This window comes from Raphanus sativus, chromosome 8, assembly GCF_000801105.2.
Source record: "Raphanus sativus cultivar WK10039 chromosome 8, ASM80110v3, whole genome shotgun sequence".
Lineage (NCBI taxonomy): Eukaryota > Viridiplantae > Streptophyta > Magnoliopsida > Brassicales > Brassicaceae > Raphanus > Raphanus sativus.
Window position 1 is genome coordinate 8220546 of NC_079518.1, and position 21275 is coordinate 8241820.

Below are 21275 nucleotides of genomic sequence, written 5' to 3' on the forward strand. Positions count from 1 at the left end.
TTCTATAAATTAAACCAACTGAAAGTCTGAAACACACACACACACACTAGAAATGAGTGTAAATTAAACAAAGTAGCAGACAAACCAGTACCACCTACCACGAAAACGCTGTCGTTTTAAAATTAACTTTTATATATCTCTCTCTCACCAAACTCTATTCAGACAGATCTTTTGCAATAAAAAGCGAACACTTAAGAATCTCAGCAACTCACTTAACTCACGCACAATCATGGCGGCTGCGTCAACGAACTCTTTCCTCGTCGGAAACAACAAAACTCAGATCCCGTCGTTGAAACCCACATCTCAATCTCTCCTCCACCTCACCAAACCAAACACCTTCCACCTCCCCGGCAAAAAAACCAAACCCGTCTCCGTCAGATGCGTCTCCTCACCAACCCAACTCCAAGACGGATCTTCTAAATCCATCCCCACCGGATCGCAAGACCGCGTCTTCAACTTCGCTGCGGGTCCCGCGACCTTACCAGAGAACGTCCTCCTCAAAGCGCAAACAGATCTGTACAACTGGCGCGGATCCGGGATGAGCGTGATGGAGATGAGCCACAGAGGCAAAGAGTTCCTCTCCATCATCCAAAAAGCCGAATCGGATCTCCGCCAGCTCCTCGAGATCCCTTCCGAATATTCCGTCCTCTTCTTGCAAGGCGGCGCCACGACTCAGTTCGCCGGTTTGCCTCTCAACCTCTGCAAACCGGACGAGACCGTCGATTTCGTCGTGACCGGTTCGTGGGGAGACAAAGCTGTTAAGGAAGCGAAGAAGTATTGTGAGACCAACGTGATCTGGTCGGGGAAAGGTGACAAGTACACAAAGGTTCCGTCTTTCGATGACCTTGAGCAGAGTTTGGATGCTAAGTACTTGCATATATGCGCTAACGAGACGATCCATGGGGTTGAGTTTAAGGACTATCCTGTCGTTAGGAACCCTAACGGGTTCTTGGTGGCTGATATGTCTTCTAACTTCTGTTCGAAACCGGTTGATGTGTCTAAGTTCGGTGTGATCTACGGTGGTGCTCAGAAGAACGTCGGTCCTTCCGGTGTGACGATTGTGATCATTAGAAAAGATCTGATCGGTGAAGCTCAGGAGATCACACCCGTGATGCTTGACTACAAGATCCACGACGAGAATAAGTCGTTGTACAACACGCCTCCTTGCTTCGGGATTTATATGTGCGGTCTCGTGTTCGAGGATCTGTTGGAGCAAGGTGGGTTGAAGGAAGTGGAGAGGAAGAACGTGAGGAAAGCTGGTTTGCTTTACGACGCTATCGAGGAGAGCGAGGGGTTTTACAGGTGTCCTGTTGAGAAGTCGGTGAGGTCGTTGATGAATGTGCCGTTCACGTTGGAGAGGTCTGAGTTGGAAGGTGAGTTTATCAAGGAAGCTGCTAAGGAGGGGATGGTGCAGCTTAAAGGGCATAGGTCGGTGGGTGGTATGAGAGCTTCTATTTACAATGCTATGCCTTTGGCTGGTGTTGAGAAGCTTGTTGCTTTCATGAAAGATTTTCAGGCAAAACATGCCTAAGTTTATCTGTGTTTCTTTTGTTTTGTTTTGCATTTTGGTTATGTTTGTTGGGTGATGATAAGCTGATGCTTATGATTTGGTTATATTTAATAATGTATCAAAATATTGGTCAAGTTTGTTAACAACAGAGATCTGATAATCTCAGTTTGTTAACAACAGAGATCTGATAATCTCTTTATAAGGACTCCTTTCTCTGCAACTCTTATAACTGTAGATCATGTTTTTACAAGAAGCAAAAACGCAGATTTAGATCCCATAAATAACAGAGTTCAGTGAGTAAGTTACCAACTGATATTGCCTCTCTACAAGCAACTGTAGTAGTATCTGAAAGAAGCCTTTAGTAGAATCTGCATATACAAACCAAGTAGCATTCAGTTCGTTACTAAAAACAGGAGTTATGGAGAACAAAGAGATAGTACTATTATGAGAATCAAGTCCCACCACGTTTTTGGATGGGCGGTCACCAGTTTCCTTCCAATTTCCTCCTAATGTCACACCCAGTGAAATGAAAACACAAACTAGCCTAACTAAAACACACAAGATTACAAAAAAAAAAAAAAAAAAAAACATACAAGATTTAATCTTCAGATTCTTTTTTTTTTTGGTGTAAATGTAAAAAAAAAAGTAAGGGTGAAAAGAGTACATATCAAGTTAAATCCAATTGTCAAATTGTTCTTTGGTGTATATGTTTTCCTTCCCTTGATATAAATTGTACGAGTTATAGACCACTCAACATATTTAGAGGACATTGTTTCGTGAAAAAAAAACATATTTGACTACACAGTTTTAAAAACAAAGTTGATTATTTGTCCCATTGTGGGTGGTCTTAAAACAAAGGAAAATGAATAAAAAGGTGACAAAAGACATTAAAAGAAAAACCTGAACGCGTTGCTCAAAAAGAAAAAAAAAACCTGAACGCTGCATGCAATCGCCAAGAACAAGAAACATTCAACGTACGTCGAATCATCGATCGCTCTGAAACCTAAAATTATCAAAATCCACCACCAATGGCTAAGCGATCCGTTTCTATCCTCAACCGCCTCCTGGCGAATCCATCTTCTCTATTCACCGCACCAACCCGATCCATCACCTACATGCCTCGTCCCGGGGACGGAGCCCCACGCACCGTAACCCTCATCCCCGGCGACGGGATCGGACCTTTGGTGACCGGTGCGGTCGAACAGGTGTTCGAAGCGATGCACGCGCCGGTGCATTTCGAGAGGTACGAGGTTCGAGGAAACATGAGGAGAGTCCCCGAGGAAGTGATGGAATCCGTGAAGAGGAACAAGGTTTGTCTGAAAGGTGGCTTGGCGACTCCCGTCGGCGGAGGTGTCAGCTCCTTGAACATGCAGTTGAGGAAAGAGCTCGACATCTTCGCTTCCCTCGTCAACTGCATCAACGTCCCTGGGTTAGTGACGAGGCACGAGAACGTGGATATAGTTGTGATTAGGGAGAACACGGAAGGAGAGTACGCGGGTCTCGAGCACGAGGTTGTTCCTGGTGTTGTCGAGAGCCTTAAGGTATCAAAGTTTCACATCTTTTAATTGTGAATCGATTGCAAAATGAATTATTTACTAGTGTTTATTACATTTTTGGTATGACGAATATGAGAACATGTTTTAGAGTCTCCGGACTAGTTATCTCATGGACATTAGTTGGAGATATCTCCAGTTAATAAAATATGTTTTAGAAGTTTTGATTTTTTTTTTTGTTTTGTTTTGTGGTTATATGTAGGTGATAACTAAGTATTGTTCTGAGAGGATAGCGAGGTATGCATTTGAGTATGCATACCTGAACAACAGGAAGAAAGTGACAGCTGTTCATAAAGCCAACATTATGAAGCTAGCGGATGGGCTCTTCCTTGAATCTTGCAGAGAGGTTGCTAAAGCTTATCCTGGGATTACATACAACGAGATTATTGTCGACAATTGTTGTATGCAGCTTGTGGCTAAGCCTGAGCAGTTTGATGTCATGGTATGCGACTTTCATTATGTTCTTTCTTCTATAATATATTGTTATCTAATATACTAGTTCTTGTGCAAGTCATAGATAATCATTATTTTTTTTGTTTCAGGTAACGCCTAATTTGTATGGTAACCTTATTGCAAACACGGCAGCTGGAATAGCAGGTGGCACTGGAGTGATGCCAGGAGGTTTGTCTATCTCTGTCTTTATTAAAAGTTGATAGCTTTTTTTCTTGATTTTGCTTCAGAAAATGACATATTTAGGGGGAGTTTGTTTTGCAGGCAATGTTGGTGCGGAACATGCGATATTCGAGCAAGGCGCATCAGCAGGGAATGTGGGGAATGATAAGATAGTGGAGCAGAAGAAAGCGAATCCTATGGCTCTACTTCTCTCATCGGCTATGATGCTTAAACATCTCCAGTTTCCTACTTTTGCTGATCGTCTTGAAGTCGCGGTGAAACAAGTGATACAAGAAGGCAAATGGCGAACCAAAGATCTTGGTGGTGATTGCACTACTCAAGAAGTTGTTGATGCAGTCATCGCAGCTCTTGACTGAGCTTCTACTTTGCTTCGTGCTTCTCTGTTTTGCGTTGCTATTAATTTGTTTTTTCTTGATTGTTTTTATTCATTCTTGTACTTCATTTGACAATGTTCGACCTCTTGTTTAGGCACGAGGTTATTATAGTTACATAATAAAGCCCTGTTCGTTTGGTTGCCGCAGGTTTCAGCGTCGGCGTCAGCGTCGGCGTCGGCGTCAGCGGCTGCGTCAAACTCGTTTATCTGATGTTCGTTTCATAGACGCTGACGCCGACGCTGACGCCGACACCGACGCAGATTGTTGTTCGTTTCGAAGACGCAGGAAGTTGACGCCGACGCTGACGCCGACGCAGGAAGCAGAATTAAATACCGTTCGTTTGACAGACGCTGCGGCTATTATCATTTTATTCATATTTTATTTTTAAAAGTTTGTAACATTGTCTTTTAAATAAATAAAATGTATTTTAAATATATTTACATCCACAAAAATATTATGTTTACTTGGTAATATTTTTTTGGTCAAATATACAAATATAACAATATTTTGTCATAAAACTAAATCATACATTTAATTTTCGAAATTAGCACTTCAAACAAATAAGGCAAATATATGTTACAGATAAAAGAAACATGTAGTTTAAATTTGTAAAATTATTTTTTAAATAAATAAAATATAGTTTAAATATATTTACATCTATCCAAATATTATAATTTATTGGTAATAAATTTTTAGTCAAATTTACAAATTTAACAACTCATTTTTATCATAAATTTTTAGTCAAATTTACAAATTTATCACAAATAAAAAGCTAAATAATACATATAGTCTATAAATATAACAACATTTTTTTTTCATAAATCATAAGCTAAATTAAAACAATATAATATATCAAAATATTTATCATAAGCATATATGTTCAAGTGCATTACAATTTACAAGCAAATACTGATCATCTTTTGGTCTACTTATTGAGGATCAAGTTGATGTAAAAGAGCTATTAAGAGTGTTTGTAAAACTAGCAATTTCATCATAATGTAAATTAATATCTTTGTGATGTATGTATGTGCACTTTCATGTGGCAACAAAAGTTTAAAGCTTTTCGTTTGGTCATTGAGAACCGAATACATGTGATAAAAAGATTGAACAGTGTACTTTACACACAAGCCTTTATGTAAAAAACAACATGAGGTCTTAGCATATTTCATTTGAGAATGGAATGAGTTAAAGACAGAGAGAATCTAAATGTAAGGAAAACAGGGGAAAATCATTGCATGTATTTAGCTATGTTTCTTGCCAGTAACACCAGCAATAACCTGCAAAAAAACACTTGAACCATGCGCTTTCTGAGATGTCAACAAGGAAGGATGCGTGAAGGCCAGACCAAACATCTCCTTCATGGTTTTGCTTTGTTCAGTAAACTTCACAAGCTTGGATACAACATCTGAACTTTCCACAACCTGAGTCATGCCCAAAGCACATTTAAAATCGGTTTAAAGCAAAACCCATGATAATCTCAAGCTTAGAAAAGCAAAGGAGGTGGAAACAAAAACAGATACGATGATGATGACAAGGAGGTGACATGAATGTCGTATGAAACCAGTCACATGAATCTCAATACAGTAAAGAGCATGAGAATGAAAGTAGATTGCCTTTAACAGCACAATGCATGACCACTCTGTAGCAAACACAAAATCAAGTCTCAGACTACATATTCAAGTGAATCAAATGATAAATGAAGGCAGGCACTTTGAGAACATGAAATGGTTTCACTATAAGATGCTAATGACTTTCAAAAACCCCAACTCATTTTGCTAAAAGTCTCGCAAGCTTGGTCTCTTTCACAATGGAACCAAAGATACATCACACAGAGACTCACTAGGGAGCATCAAACAATCATCAGAGATTAAAATAATCAGAATGTGGAAACTCTATTTCATTAACACGTTCCATATCCTAAATGTTTTAGAACAGAGACCATCACTATCAGCTTCTTCTTGTCTTAGTTATGAAATAAAACATAAATAAACCATTCCCATCAGAACAAATTCTCTTATGTTGGATCCAAAATCCATTCTCAGAAACTCATATGAAACACAAAAACAGAGACAAGAGACAATTACCTCAACGATGCTTGAAACCCAAATCGGAGGGGAAGAGAGAACTCGAGTCTTGGAGTTGAGAGAGCTCGTGGCTGCGTGAGATGGAGAAGCGAGAGCTCGAGGCCTGGAGATGAGAGAGCTCGTGGCTGCGTGAGATAGAGATGAGAGAGCTCAAGGTCTTTGTCGGAGTTGAAGATGAGAGAGCTCGAGGTCTTCGTCGGAGATGGAAATGAGAGAGCTCGAGCCGTGGAGATGGGAGAGCTCGTGGCTGCGTGAGATGGAGATGGGAGAGCTCGAGGTCTGCCTGAGATGGAGATGAGAGAGCTCGAGGTTGCGTCAGGGATGAGAGAGAGCTGCGTCTTGCGTCAATTAGGTTAAGGTTTTTATGTAAATACTTAAATGTTTTAAGGACAAAATGGTAAATTATGTAGATAGACGCAGAATTTAAGTCTCAGCCGCTGATTTTATCGGCGTCCAGATTTTATTAACGCATTGACGCAGCGTCTAGACGCAGCCGCAGCCGCAGGTATCTGCGTCAACCAAACGAACAAACTTTGTGAAAAAATAGCCGCTGTCGCAGCCGCTGCCGCCCTGCGTCAACCAAACGAACAGCACTTAATTAATAAATTTAATAAAGAGAAGCAGTTTTTGTTACAAAGCAAGATTTTGAAACATTTTGCTCTGAAAACAAGCCTAACTATCCATTTTGATTACCGATTAGCTAGGTACAAATGAAAAGATATTTGTATTACAAGAAACTGCTCCTTTGCTCCAGAGTGGATGAATACTAGAAATCAAAGACTAAGTGCAAAGAGTGGATTCAACCCATCAACATATTTTGAAATTTGATAAATTTTGGTAAATCAGACAACTGTTATCTCATTAAATACTGTTTTGTCCTTTTCTCTTTGTACAGGAGAAGAGGCAAGGGATACTGTAATCTCCATGTACTACCCTTTCAAAAGGAAAGATACCAAAGAATAATATTTTTCTCAAACACTAAGTAGGCAAGTGCAGAGTATTGTGACGTTTCAAGTGTCATTAGATTGCTAATCATCGAGAGCTAGCCTAAAGAGATGACAATGTTCAGCGGATCAATTAGGGAAGATTTACAAAGGACACGTGGTCAACAAGATAAACATAATAGTGTAGAGAGAGCTTCACTTTGCTGGTTTCATGAACACAGAGGGATAACTAAACTATGCAAAAGTGTGCAGAGATCCTCTTGTTATAAGGTTTTAACATATCAGATTTACTCTTTACAATAAAGATTTTTTTTTACATACACTAAAGACTTTTAAAAGGGTTCTTTTGGATTTGTAAATGTTATGAAGTCCATTTCCACCGATCAAATGCATCAATGCAGTGATCTATGTTCGCAATTCACAAGCAAATCAAAATCTTCTTCCCTTCTTTCCCCACCGAGCAAGAAAATTAAAACCATTGAAGCATTTCTCGTAATGAAACAAAGATGAGACATGCTCTTACTACCCAAACCACATCGCAGGTATGTATTATTATGATGGCTTGAAACATAGCAAAAACAAAACAGAATAATGACCGATCTACTCGACCCGTTTTTTCTTTTTTAGCTCAGGAATGAGCTCAGTAACCTTCTCTGAATCAGGAAGTGACTTAGCCACACTGTCTCTCTTCACACACCTTTTAGCCCAAGCAATAATTGTAGGGCACTCTGCTTCAATGCTAAAGTTCCCATACTTCTCAAAAGCGTCGAACCAGCCGTAGAATCCAATCAGGGCTATGTCCACATAACCAAATGTTTCGCCTCCAAAGTAAGTCCTGTCTCCAAGCTCGAACTCTACCGTCTTTAGCATCTCTATGAACTCCTTCTTCCCCGACTCTTGCTCCACACCTTTCGCTCCCCACATCAACTTCCCTAGACCGGGCAGCTAACCACATATTGTTAATTAAGTTATGCCAAATATTAACGTTTCTTACCTTTCGATCTTTATAATTTTTTTCTTTTTTACCATTTTGTCGATGAAATCTCCCCAAAACCTGGCATGAGCTCTTTGGTAAGGATCAGAAGGAAGGAGCGGGTACTCCATTGGCCAAGTCTCATCAATGTACTCGACCTGGATGAGAGATTCACAGACCGGTTTACCATTGTGAATGAGAACCGGTATTTTCTTATGAACCGGGTTCATCTCGAGGAGCAAGGCACTTTTATTACACAGATCTTGTTCTCTGTAATCGAATTTGATGTTTTTCTCCTCTAGAGCAATCCTCGTCCTCACTCCGAACATACTCGGCCAGTAATCCAGAAGAATCACCTCGTCCACCATTGTTGCTCTTTGATTAAGCTTACTGAGATATTTTCTTATCTGTTTGTTTTGTGTCTTGAAAGTGTATGGTGAAGAGAAGCAAAGTTACTGTGGTTTATAGTGGATATGCCCAACCAAGCAATATGCATGAGCCCAGTCATATGATCCAACACCAAACATAGCAGATATGTATTATTGTAACGTCAATTTTTTTTTTGGTCAACATACAGTATTATTGTAACGTCAATATAATCATAATAATAGTCATTAATATAATCATAATAATTATATAATTATCGGTTTTACGTGATTTACGTTACTTTGTATGTGAAAAAAAAAAGAAGAGATAATTCAAATCTGTACCAGAGTACACTCTAAACATGTAATCTAGATTCGTATCATAATATACGTCATACTTCATTACGAATTTTATATAATCAGGAAAATTTTATTAATATATCTAAAAATTGTACACGTTGATATACCAAAATCACTTTCTTTCGTCATCCATTGTATCAAAAGTGCCTTCACTTAAATATTTATATACATATCTAATCTATTAATTTAGAGTCCTGTTTTTTATCTACTTATAAATGTTATCACTTAAGTTTTGGACTTATTCATATTTCATTAGAAATAAATATAACAGTTCCTATAATTCAGTTACATATATACATTCCTAATAATTGGTTACACAATATATGCCGTCGGTATTATATTCTTTCCTAATAGACTAACTGACTTATACTAATCTGTTATGTACCAAACCAAAATAATTTCAGTATGTCGTGTGGATAAACAAAAAATAGTCACCATAAATTGTTTAAAATGAGGATGTGTTATGTTGACTACTTTCATAATTTATTTTCTATAGTATAGATTGGATATATGCATTATTACATTTTGTAAACCAACATCCACCGAAAAGTCTTCCCAAAAATAAAACTTTCTATATAAATATTAGCTGATATTAGTTTATAATAATTGTGAAAATATGATATTCACATATTTAGAGAAATTTATATGTTACATAGTCATTTTCAACTACATAAGGTATAATTGATATGTGATTAATTATTAGATTAGATTTGTTCCATCCTTGGAGAAAACGTATTCTAAAAGTTTATTTCATTTGTTAGTTAATTGGTATAATCACAGCGGTTACGGATGTGGTTGTGGATGTTTACAAATGTGGATGGTTGCGGCTTTAAATAGTATTAAGATATTTGTACGACTGATACAACAATTAGAACTTGATGCCTCAGCAAGATACTTATGACCGATTTACCATCAAATACATCAGTGATTAAATAATACATTGAAAATATTTACATTTTATATAATTATAAAAATATTTTTAGTCATAATCATCAATGTAAATTTTCTTAAAACTAATTTACATCTAAAATGTATATCTACAGGCAAATTACAATTTAAAAATAAGTTTCGTATAAAATATATTTCACGTATAAAAAAGGTCGATATATAAATGTTGACGTTTTAGTCATAATCATCAATATAATTTTAAAAAAATAATTTACATCTAAAATGTATATCTACAGGTAAATTACAAATTTAAAAATCAGTTTCATATAAAAATATATTTCACATATAAAAAGGTATATATTTAAATGAGATAGACACTAACTCCAACATAATTTTTCAAAAAGAAAATTTAAAATTCTACAAATACATGAACAAATGTCTGTAAAAATGTTAATATTCATAAACAAATAAAGGAACTTATCCGCGTTTCAACGCGGGTAGAATTCTAGTTGTAATTACATTCTAATACCACTCCTAATTTTACTCTTAAAAAATAATAAATTTTAATAAATGAATTTACAAAACACATAATAAATATTAGTTTCCTTAAAAATCTTAGATGTTTTCCTAATATTTCTCTAACCTAAAATATTGGAATCTTTCATTTACTAAAAAATATAAAATCTAAAAGAAAAAATTGTGACAATCTATCTATCTATATTATTAAAACTGAAGTACAAAATGAGATTGTTTGGAAACATGTTTACTAGAGTTAATGAAAAGTGTTTGGACATAAGGACAGTTATTGTTATTTAACCAAAGTCAAAATCAATAATTTGAAATAATTATGGTTGACTTATTCTGTTTGTGCGCTAACCAAATTGTAAAACTAACCGAACAATTAAATTAACTGAACTTGCTTGATCCCTAAAAATATCATAAAAATATAAAGCATTTGAACTGACTGGCTATAATCTCGGTTGCAATATATACAAAATATATCTATTTTATTAGAACTCAAGTACAAAATCGGAGTATTTGAAAATTTAAATTAAAGGATTAAAAAAATTTGGAGTATTTGGCTATAGGTGTAAAATTGGTTAACGAAATTTGCTAACTTTTAGGTTGTTTGGCGATTGTTATAATTAAAAAAGATCAACAAAATATTAATAAATTGAATATTACCTTCTCTTTGTGTCAATTCTTTCTTCCCAAATAAAATCCATGACCAAATTAAATATGCTTTCCCTTAATGCAACCAATTATTTAGCAAGATATTTAGAAAATATCTAATATTTGAATACCACATATTTCGATCCCCTATCCATTTTGCACAATAAAACTGTTTAGGAAGATATTCTCATTATACGAAATATACGAAAATGAATTAATCTAATTATCTAAAAATATAATTTGTCTAAAATAATCATAAAACAAAATTTAAAATTTATATATATATTTCAAATCAAAATAATAATTTAAAGTTGATTTATATCAAAAATGATTTAAAATATACATATATTCAAAAATTTATTTTTACTAAAATATTTTCCAATAACCATTATTAAAAATGTTTCAAAATATGTGATTATTGAAAATATAATATTTGTGATTATTTATATGATAATACGTATAAAATACTATTAATCATATGTTTGATGTGTTATAAAGGAAAAATAGATTGTAAATTAGAGGTGGGCGTTCGGATACCCATTCGGGTTCAGTTTAGGTCTGTTTGGGTTTCGAGTTTCACGGGTCAAAGATTTCAGTTCCATTCGGATATTTCTAAATTTTGGTTCAGATTCGATTCAGACTTTGCGGATTTGTTCAGGTTTGGATAACCCATTTAAATTCATTATATACTTTAAATTTCTCAAAATATATAAACAAAATAATATATTACATATAAATTTGAATAACATATATCAGAATACCTGAATTTAACATATAAACTGGTTTGATTTAAATATTTGGATAGATAATCATAATTATGTTAAATATTTTCTTTCGTGATTTGAGTATACTTTAACTATTTTAGATATTTATATTTGACTATTTTATATATATTTCAATTGTTTAAACCAACTTATAAGTACCATATATATTCTGGATATTTTTATGTACATTATATCTAAAAAATAATATATATAGATAAGTGTCATATATAATATATATATATATATATATATATATATATATATATATATATATACTATTTCGAAACATTCAGATATCTGAAATACTTCGAATCGGATCAGATTCGGTTTCAGTTCTCTAAATACCAAAATTTTGATATTTAATCAATTTCGGTTCGGGTTTTGTTCTTTTTTTGGATCGGGATCGGTTCGACTTTTAGATTCGGATTTTTTACCCAACTCTTATATTGACATGAAAAACAACATGTTTTATAAAAAATATTCAGGTATCTGAAATACTTTGGTTCGGATCGGATTCGGTTTCAGTTCTCTAAATACCAAAATTTTGATATTTAATCAATTTTGGTTCGGGTTTTGTTTTTTTGGATCGGTTTCGGTTTGACTTTTAGATTCGGATTTTTTACCCAACTCTAATATTGACATGAAAAACAACATGTTTTATAAAAATATACACCCGCACGGGCGTGCGGGTCAAAATCTAGTGGTATATTATAGGATATGTTTTCCAAGATATAAGATTTTTTTGTCACCGTATATTGATTTTTGGAGTGATTTTTATACCATGAGTATGTTTGAAATATATGTTTTCCAAAATAGTGATTCAAATAAAAATTAAAATGTTAATCGTTTATCAAAATATTTAGAAGTATGTATCTTCTCTATTAAAAAGAAGTCATAACATTTTTCATGTGTGGTATTTTTAATTACACCATCTTCTAGAAAGTTTACCAAATTACATAAGTTAATCATCATATCTTTTAATATTTTAATATTTTATTTAAAATATAAATAAATATTGTTTAAGAAAATTCTAAGAAAATATTGTTTATGTAAAATAGTATTGTTACATAATACTCTCAAAATATTTTTTACCGAATTAAAATATGTATAAAATTAATTGTAATGACATTATAAGCCACATAAATATAGACATTTAAAGTTATATAATACATATAAATTACATTAATTTAGTAATAATTTTTTATATAAACTAAAATGTTATAGTATAAGAAAACCCGCACGAATGTGCGGGTCAAGATCTAGTCTATACTATTAAAACATAAACATTCTAAAAAATCTACTTATGCAAAGTTGTTTGGACTCTTTCATTTAATCCATGATTTTTTGGTTTACCTATTATTTTGCCTAATATCTATATTACCATAAATTATTCTAACAATAATTTATTCTCCTTTAGTCCATTAATGTCGCAGTTGTTATAGTATATGCATATTAAATCATACGTGTTTTATAGACGACCTATATATTAATGTTCCATATTGGCTTATAGTTTTCAATTATAACTTTGATAATGCAGAGAAGAAATGTCTTATACAAGAGGATGTATATATGAGAAACTGTGGTTTGTGTAACTTATAATACTAGTTTGAAATAAATTAAAAACATCTTTAGATTGAACTACCAATTATCAATACATATATTCTAAAGACGAAAATGAATGGAAAATGGACTGAAATGAATAGGTATTATATAATATCATGGTAGGTCTATATAATATTGTTTTCTTAATAAGACCAAATTATTATTATTATTTATCAATTTATTAAAGTGATCATGCTTGGTATATTACACATTTTGGATTCTGATTTGATCAAAATTGGATAACTATAGTATAGTTATTTGGCGAAATTTAATGTTCACCATCGTGTAGAGTTTTAAAAAATCTTAGAAAATCTGTTTTATAACTGCTAAAGGTTGAAGATATTTTAAATGCCTTTTTGAATATAAGTGATATTGATTTTGTGCTGATTTGGATGCTATTCAAATACATTAATATGATAATAGTCAAATTATAATACAAATACTTCATAAATAAATAAATAAAGTATTTTTAAAACATTTTATTACATATAAATTAAATTAATTACTTAATAATAAGCAAGATATGATATTATTAATCGAAAACCCAAACAAATACCAAAATATTGCAATACTTAAAAGACCCAAAATTTATTTGAGATCTGATCTAAAGAACCGAAATGCTAAATTTTATTTTTTCTTGAATACCCAAAATAGTGTTTAAAAAATTGAAATTTTATTTCAAACCCGAAACTAAAATCGAAAAATCTGAATCCAAAACTTAAGAAGTATTTATAATACCAAAAACATATTTAAAATACTTATATATACATAATATACACAAAAAAACATTTCAGGAGTACTCAGTCATATCTCAGGGAGGATACTGACTCGAAAAGAGACCTACGGGTCCAAAAAACGAATATGTAATTTGCTCTGGATCTAAACCCAAACCGCACCTATATTTCCAAGTCGATTGCAGTTTAGTTTTAGAGGTGTGGTAAAATGTTCGTGTACATAAAAGTATACATACAAAATCATAATTGTAAATAAATTCTCCTTTTGATATAAAATGGCTTTGTAACATAATATGTACAACACTTTCAATACTAATTCACAAATTTTGTATACAATCCAAAAAATAACCCGCGCTTTTTAAGCGCGGATCAAATCTAGTTAATTCTTAAAGAGAAACTACAGATTCTCAATACAAACAAAAGGCCTAAAGACTCTAAACCTGATCAATGGAAAACCTAATGATGTGGACACACCTAAAATCATGGTAACATAATTGGTGGTGAAGTGTGACGGTGTTATCTAAGGGAGGAAGGATCGTCCATTGCGTGGGGACCAAAGCATCCATGCAATAGCATATCCACATTACATATCATATAAATAATGTAACAAAATCTTTTAAAGATCTTTCTTTCAAATAGAAATTCAATCGAGAATGAGGTACCCCACACATACAAAATAAATAAATAACATTATATTTTGTAACCTTCAAAAGATAAAAAAAAATCCAACGATGATAAAAATTAATTAAATAATGACATTAATATTAAAGAATCGTAAATGGACGGTGGCTTGGGTACATGAAAAGAGGAGTAAAAAAGTTTCGGTTTTAGTAAACGAAACCGAAACATCGAACTTCGACAAGGATTCAACTAAAATTCAAACAAATAGCATTTAATGAGTCTTACGTGTTCTGGTCCTCCTTAGTGAAGTACCCATACTCACTTCACATGGTCTTCACTTCTTCGTATAATTAGATAGGCCCTACCTCATTGACATTTATGTCACTGAAGATGTGTATTTATATAAACCCTACTAAAGGACCAAACAAGCATAACTCGAAAACCCTATTTTGATCATCATTACTTGATATGTATGTGTCTTTATTGTCTCCGAGACTTCACAAAGCATACAAAGCTAGATGTGTTAGCTTACCGGTTCGGCTGCATCCAAGTGTCAGGAGGATTCAAGAAGTGTCTCCAGGGTTAGAGCTTTGGGGTCATCTTCGTTGGAGTCGAGGACGATGGTCCGTGACGGTCTCTCTCTGGTCTCACAGAGATTTATAGATGTTTAAGTGAAGATCTCTTCAAGTCTTCCTCTGAAACGCAACAAGCTCTTCTTAATAGTGGCTTGATAAATGAGCTTCTTGAAGTGTCGTCGAAGTACTTAGAGGTTTGTGGAGGAGCTAAAGACGGTGCGTCGAGGATCAAAAAGAGTGTTGTTGAGCTTCAGTCAGCTTTAAGAAGGAGCAAGAAGGGAGGTGATTTTAGCCTCGAGGGGGAGGTGATGCTTACCTGGCGTCGCGTAAAGAGATCAAGAAGGAGATCAAGAAGTATATGGTTGTTGTGAATGCCAAACAAAGTCCCACATTGGAAGTTTAGACAAATAATGTCTAGTATATAAAGGGATGTCCAACTCTGATTAGTACGAGGCCTTTTGGGATGGAAACCAAAAGTAAATCCATGCGGGCTTGCCATTAAGGCCCAAAGTGGACAATATCGTACTAATCGGATAAATAGAGTTGGACATAGGCTTTCACATCCCAACAATTGGTATCAGAGCCGGGATGACGAACATCTGCAAGAAGACCAAACTACCCTTCAAGTTCGAAGAGCCTCCACTTCGATGGGAAGGGCGGGGTGCGTAGCAGAGGCCAGTCAAAGATCCCGGAAGCTTCGGTTGTGGGAGGAGAATCCTAATGGTGCAGTAAGGGTTAGGTGGATAAATCCTAATGGTGTAACAAGGGTTAGGTGAAGAGTCCCGTTGGTGATTACGGCGGTACAAGAAGTGTGCCAGAATTTCGCTGGAAGTTGGAAACCAAAGGTTCATGTGGTACTTGGTTTGAGAGGAGGTTTGTTGTGAATGCAAACAAAGTCCCACATGAATTTAGACAAATAATGTCTTAGTATATAAAGGGATGGTCCAACTCTGATTAGTACGAGGCCTTTTGGGAAGGAGTCCCAGAAACAAATCCATGCGGGCTTTGCCTTCGGGCCCAAAGTGGACAATATCGTACTAATCGGACAATAGAGAGTTGGAATGGGCTTGGAAAAGCCCAACAATGGTGATGTCGAAAGAGACAGACGCGTGTTTAGAGAGTAGTTTTTGGTGTGGTGGTGATGATCAAGACATGAGTGCTTTGGCTAAAGTGATGCAAGAAACAAGTGCAATCACTTGTTTGGTCTTACGCACGGTATTGTCGTTCTTGACCTCGCCAAAAGATTAAAGAATCATAATCAACACAAAGGTTTGGGGATTGTTATGAAGCTTGTGAAGAAAGGAACAGATCATCATCATGAAGAAAGACTTTTCTTGCCTCGAGCTTGAAGCTATGGAAGCTGAGCTTGTGAAGCTCGTTGTGATGACGACAAGGGAAGATCAAAAGAGGAGAAAGAGATTAGTGAGGAAGTAAGTGAGATGATTCAGTGTGCAGTGGTTAGATCGAAAGATGTGGAGGCAGCCATGGAAGAGCTGGAAGAGGGACTGGAAGGACTGTTTCAAGGTGATGATACAAGCTAGAGTGTCTCTTCTTAACATCCTATCCACTTGAATAAAATAGTACCGTAATCGAGCTTCTTGCTCTTGACCAGATCAGGTCGTTTTACAATCTTGGTTTGGTATTTGTTTTCCTTGTGTGTTGAAAAGAGAGTTTAGACATGCATCCATGTATTAGAGGATGTGTGTTGTTGTAACTTTGTAAACTCGTTCATGTGTGAACAACTCTTGTAAAGTTTTAAATATCTACTAGATTTTGACCCGCGCTTTTGAAGCGCGGAATATTTTACGATGAAAAATTTCACTAATAAGTTAACAAATATTTTGGTAATTTTTAAAAGAGTGTGTATTTAAAATATTTTTGCTTCAAATCAGTGTTTTTAAATTCAACCCGATTGTGACAATACCGGTTAATCCGGAGATCTGACAATTCAAATTTATGTTTTCAAAATATTCATATTAAAAAATCACTAAAACCCGAAACTAACCGATTGAACTGATGGATGACCGATATGTAATCTAATTGGATTTAAATTGTAATAGTTTCATAATTTGTAATCTTATAATCCAAATTTTAAAGTTCATTATTTTGGCAATTTATGAAATTATGACGTTTCTACAAAAAATTTAAGAGAAAATGATAGATATAAATAACTAAGATTACTTATTGTATTGTTTGGAAACATTGATAGTAGTATAAAAATATATTGTTTGGAAACATTGATAGTAGTATAAAGAAATAAATATATTGTTTGGAAACATGGATAGTAGTATAAAGAAAGAAAGAAACATTAGTGATTTAATGTATGTTTAACTATAAAATATAAAAGTGTATTTAATTTAAAAACTTACAAAATAAATGGTAGGTCCAACATAATATTTCTGTTTTAATAAGATAGATAATTTTACCGCTTCGGAAGAGGAATGTAAAGATAGACGAATGCTGATCACTAATTTTGAATGTTTAGTATAGGATAGTTAGTATTTTTCATAAAAAGCAATTTAATTATGGCAGAATCGTTTAAATAATCAAAAGTGATAGAAAGTGATTTTTAAAATTTATAGTCACCAGTGGACCCGCATTAATAAGAACATCTTTAGTCAAGCTAAGAAGAGAATCCGTCTTCACATAAAAGATTTGTTTGGATATCTCAAAGATAAGAGAAAGGAACAGAGAACGGTTAATAAGATAAGAATCCATAAAATATTCTTATATTTTAAAGATTTATTCTTCTTAGTTTATCACACATAATTTCTTACAAATACTTTTTTTTAATCAGAAGTTGATCATACAATTTATTCATGAGTTGATGGAGGAGTAGGACAATCGCAATAACAACCGGTACCAAAACAAAACTCTTTGCAGTCTGGTGTACAAAAATCAAACCCCCCTCTTAGTGGCTTAACCGTCGGCAATGAAGCTTCGACATCAACCAAGGGCCGAGAAGTTTCTTCGTGTAACATGCGTTTGGCCCCAACACTCTGGACTGTTACAGACACCATCACTATACAACACATGCGTTAACAAACGTAAGCAACACAATCTAATTGTTTTCTATCATTAACTTAGAGATAAATCTTTTGATTTGTTTTTGCATATTATATAAAATAAACAAATATAACTTTAAACGTACCAGTCAAAGCTAAAAGGAGGATGAAAGCAGACTTGAATGAAAATTTCTCCATCAGCTTCTTTTTTGTCTCCTGATAATCTTCTTGGAAAAATACAAAGACAAATGAGAATAGATTTATATTCTGGATCTGGACAAGTATATTTATACAATAGAGAACTCAGGCCCGGCTTATCGATAAATTGTAGGCTCTTAAATATTATCATAAATTTAGCCTGGCTAAAATATATTTTCCTCAGAATTATACTCATTTCTTTAAATATACAAAATGAGGATTCTAACCTATATGATCTTAATAAACTAGGACTAAGACTAACTTTTAAGAGAAAAATTCAAAAAAAAAAAAAAAAAAAGAAGATCATGTGTGCATGTGCACCTTGAGCACATCTCCAGAGCCGGCACTGAAAGAAGTGCGGTAATGTTGAATTGAGTTTGGTCGGTTTAGATAAAAGAGACGAATTCGATGGTCGATTATTTCAAAACGTTTTTATTAGTTAGGGAGAGTAAGATTACAGAGTATGTTTAGACCAAAAAAAATACAGAGTATGTGAACAAAAGAGAAATAAAGTGGCATTATCGGAATTAGGCGGAAAAATATAAGTTGGTGAAAAAGAGTAAAGTAAGTAAACCTTAATTCTTAGCCGTCAGTTTCTATGTGTTCAAGTCTATATCTCTTTTACTTGTTGCTTTTATCTTCCTTTTATACACAAACTCTCTCATTTCCTTGTCCTAAAGAGTTAGATTAGGCTTAACGGGCTGAGTGATTGGGCCAAATCTCCGGTCATTGCTTTGGTCGCCGAACTATAAAGCCGAGCTGGCATGCCGAACACGTGGAGCCTAAGTTGTAGTGACAACCATCGAGCCAACTCTCATGACGCAGAGTTAAGTCGGATTGATTCGATTTAGTGGACTGAGTTCTTTGTTTAATGACACTTGTTGAGAGATGTAATCCATCTTTATTTATGCAAGTAAATAAATGTTATCTTTGAGCATAAAAATAAAATCTCGAAAGAGATCATCTATCTAAACTATCCCCTAAACTATATTTGAGAAGTGATTTTTTAATTTTGCTTACATGTCATCTCTACAAAGACTCTCACCAAAAAAATATGACATGGCACACTTTAATAGATGACATAGCTTGTGAATAAGATGACATGGCTTGTGAATACCTAAAACCCTAATATATATATATATATATATGTATATACCAGTCTTATATAAAACGTATTACATCTTTTTAACATAGTTTAACACCATGTCTCACACACGTAAAAAAAAATCTTCTTCTCTTTTCACCAATACTGATTCAGTTGAGGAAAAACTCAAACCCCGCAGGTTCCGGTTGATGATGATCAAGAATTATATCGAAGCTATTAAAGAAGCAAGTTTTTGTGTTCAGCAAAAGTGTCTTCGTCAACTGTTTTGTACAATGTTGCTTTGGAATAGTACCATAACTCCAGGAAACATATGGAATGCTACATGAAAAATACTATCAACAGATATATTATGCAGCGAAAGGAAAAAAAAGGGACAATCCGAGTAAGATCTTTTTTTTGCTATCACCGTTTTTGCAACAGATATATTATGCTATCTCAATTAAAATTTGATTCTTTTCTTTCAGATTTAAATTTCTTCTTTTTTTTTTTGACAACAATAACTACTCTATCGTTATTCCACCGATTCGGAAAGCCAAACCGGAGGAATCGAGTCGACATATAACCGGAGGGATCGATTCAGATTAAAATTTCTCAGACGGTCAAATTAAGAGTTTAGCTTTGGCGGAGATCGAATCACTCATGCCTATTAATGGAAGCTCCTTGACCATATTTAAGATTTGAGATTGCTTAATTTCCTTCTATTGTTAAACGGTGGCTTTTATTGCAATTGTATTTACCTTTTATGTTGTAATTTATTGGTATTAATTTAAATTATGTTCCTTGGTCTTTTAAACTACAAATTCAAGAACTTTGAAATATATTATTACGTGCACATGAGTTACGTCTGGTGAAACAGTTGTGTGTTTTTTTTGACACATGCAGGTCTCTACCTAACCATGCATATATTCAATTATTAAACAATCTCACCGGTTAAAACTTTTATTGGAATATACATGCATGTATTCAATAGCTTACAAATTTACAAAAGTCAATAAAATTAAATATTAATAATTTTGGTATGGATATGCATAAATCGATTACACATGTACATGACTTTTACATATTTAGATTGGAATATGAATCCTTACGTCAGTGACTTCCAATATTTCTTAGAGATTTAATTTTTTCTTTTTCACAAAAGGAAAAAACTAACTATGGAGAATATATGATTTCTCACATGAATTTGACCTATTATGCTATATATACAAATTTTACTAATCTTTTTTGTAAAGAATATAATTTTACTATTTTCCCTCAATTTGTTTATATATATGTATTTCTCATTAATAGATAAACACAAAAGGAAAAAGATAAACTATGGGAGAATATATGATTCTCACATCAGTTTGACCTATTATGCTATATGTATATATTAAAAAAAATTGGGAAACAATAAAACAGAAAAAGGAAAAGGACTATAGAGAATATATGATTATCAATCAATTTTCACCTATTATGCTATATTTATTTACTTGCATTAATCAAGATTTTTGCCAACTATAGAGTTTGTGTCCTCCAAGTTCGTGACTTGCATGTCACGCAAATGTTTACGTCGGTAACTTCTTAGAGATGTAATTTTAATTTTTTCACTCAATTGTTTTGTATATTTTTCATTAATAGATAAACACAAAAAGGAAAAAGATAACTATGGAAAAATATATAATTTCACGTCAATTTGACCTATTATTATGCTAATATATATATATATATATATATATATATATATATTAGATTTGCTCAAGTTTTACAAAGTTTATTGCAATGTCGATTAGATCTAAAAAAAAACAATGAATGTCGTGTACAAAGAAATCTTT

At 33.7% G+C, this 21275-nt stretch overlaps 3 protein-coding genes, 1 long non-coding RNA gene and 1 pseudogene across 4 annotated transcripts; 3 read left to right on the forward strand and 2 right to left on the reverse strand.

Moving 5' to 3' along the window:
• Positions 1 to 149: 149 nt before the first annotated feature.
• Positions 150 to 1730, forward strand: LOC108821612 (phosphoserine aminotransferase 1, chloroplastic). Its single transcript, XM_018594612.2, has one exon. It carries the CDS (start codon positions 230 to 232, stop codon positions 1529 to 1531), a length of 1302 nt encoding a protein of 433 aa, XP_018450114.1. The 5' UTR covers positions 150 to 229; the 3' UTR covers positions 1532 to 1730.
• A 729-nt stretch (positions 1731 to 2459) lies between these two features.
• On the forward strand, positions 2460 to 4125 carry LOC130498532 (isocitrate dehydrogenase [NAD] regulatory subunit 3, mitochondrial). Its single transcript, XM_056991975.1, has 4 exons — positions 2460 to 3051; positions 3266 to 3505; positions 3606 to 3684; positions 3778 to 4125. The coding sequence occupies exons 1-4, from the start codon at positions 2539 to 2541 to the stop codon at positions 4050 to 4052; spliced, it is 1107 nt and encodes a 368-aa protein (XP_056847955.1). The 5' UTR covers positions 2460 to 2538; the 3' UTR covers positions 4053 to 4125.
• A 3438-nt stretch (positions 4126 to 7563) lies between these two features.
• LOC130498365 (glutathione S-transferase U25-like) lies at positions 7564 to 8603 on the reverse strand. The gene is made up of 2 exons (XM_056991676.1): positions 8125 to 8603; positions 7564 to 8043 (listed from the first exon to the last, which is right to left on the reverse strand). The coding sequence occupies exons 1-2, from the start codon at positions 8437 to 8439 to the stop codon at positions 7699 to 7701; spliced, it is 660 nt and encodes a 219-aa protein (XP_056847656.1). The 5' UTR covers positions 8440 to 8603; the 3' UTR covers positions 7564 to 7698.
• Positions 8604 to 15020: 6417 nt separating this feature from the next.
• LOC130498413 (uncharacterized) lies at positions 15021 to 16919 on the forward strand (annotated as a pseudogene).
• Positions 16920 to 17866: 947 nt separating this feature from the next.
• LOC130498356 (uncharacterized) lies at positions 17867 to 19019 on the reverse strand. Its single transcript, XR_008937249.1, has 3 exons — positions 18931 to 19019; positions 18305 to 18382; positions 17867 to 18175 (listed from the first exon to the last, which is right to left on the reverse strand). It is a non-coding gene; the product is annotated as an uncharacterized LOC130498356 (long non-coding RNA).
• Between the last annotated feature and the right edge of the window lie 2256 nt (positions 19020 to 21275).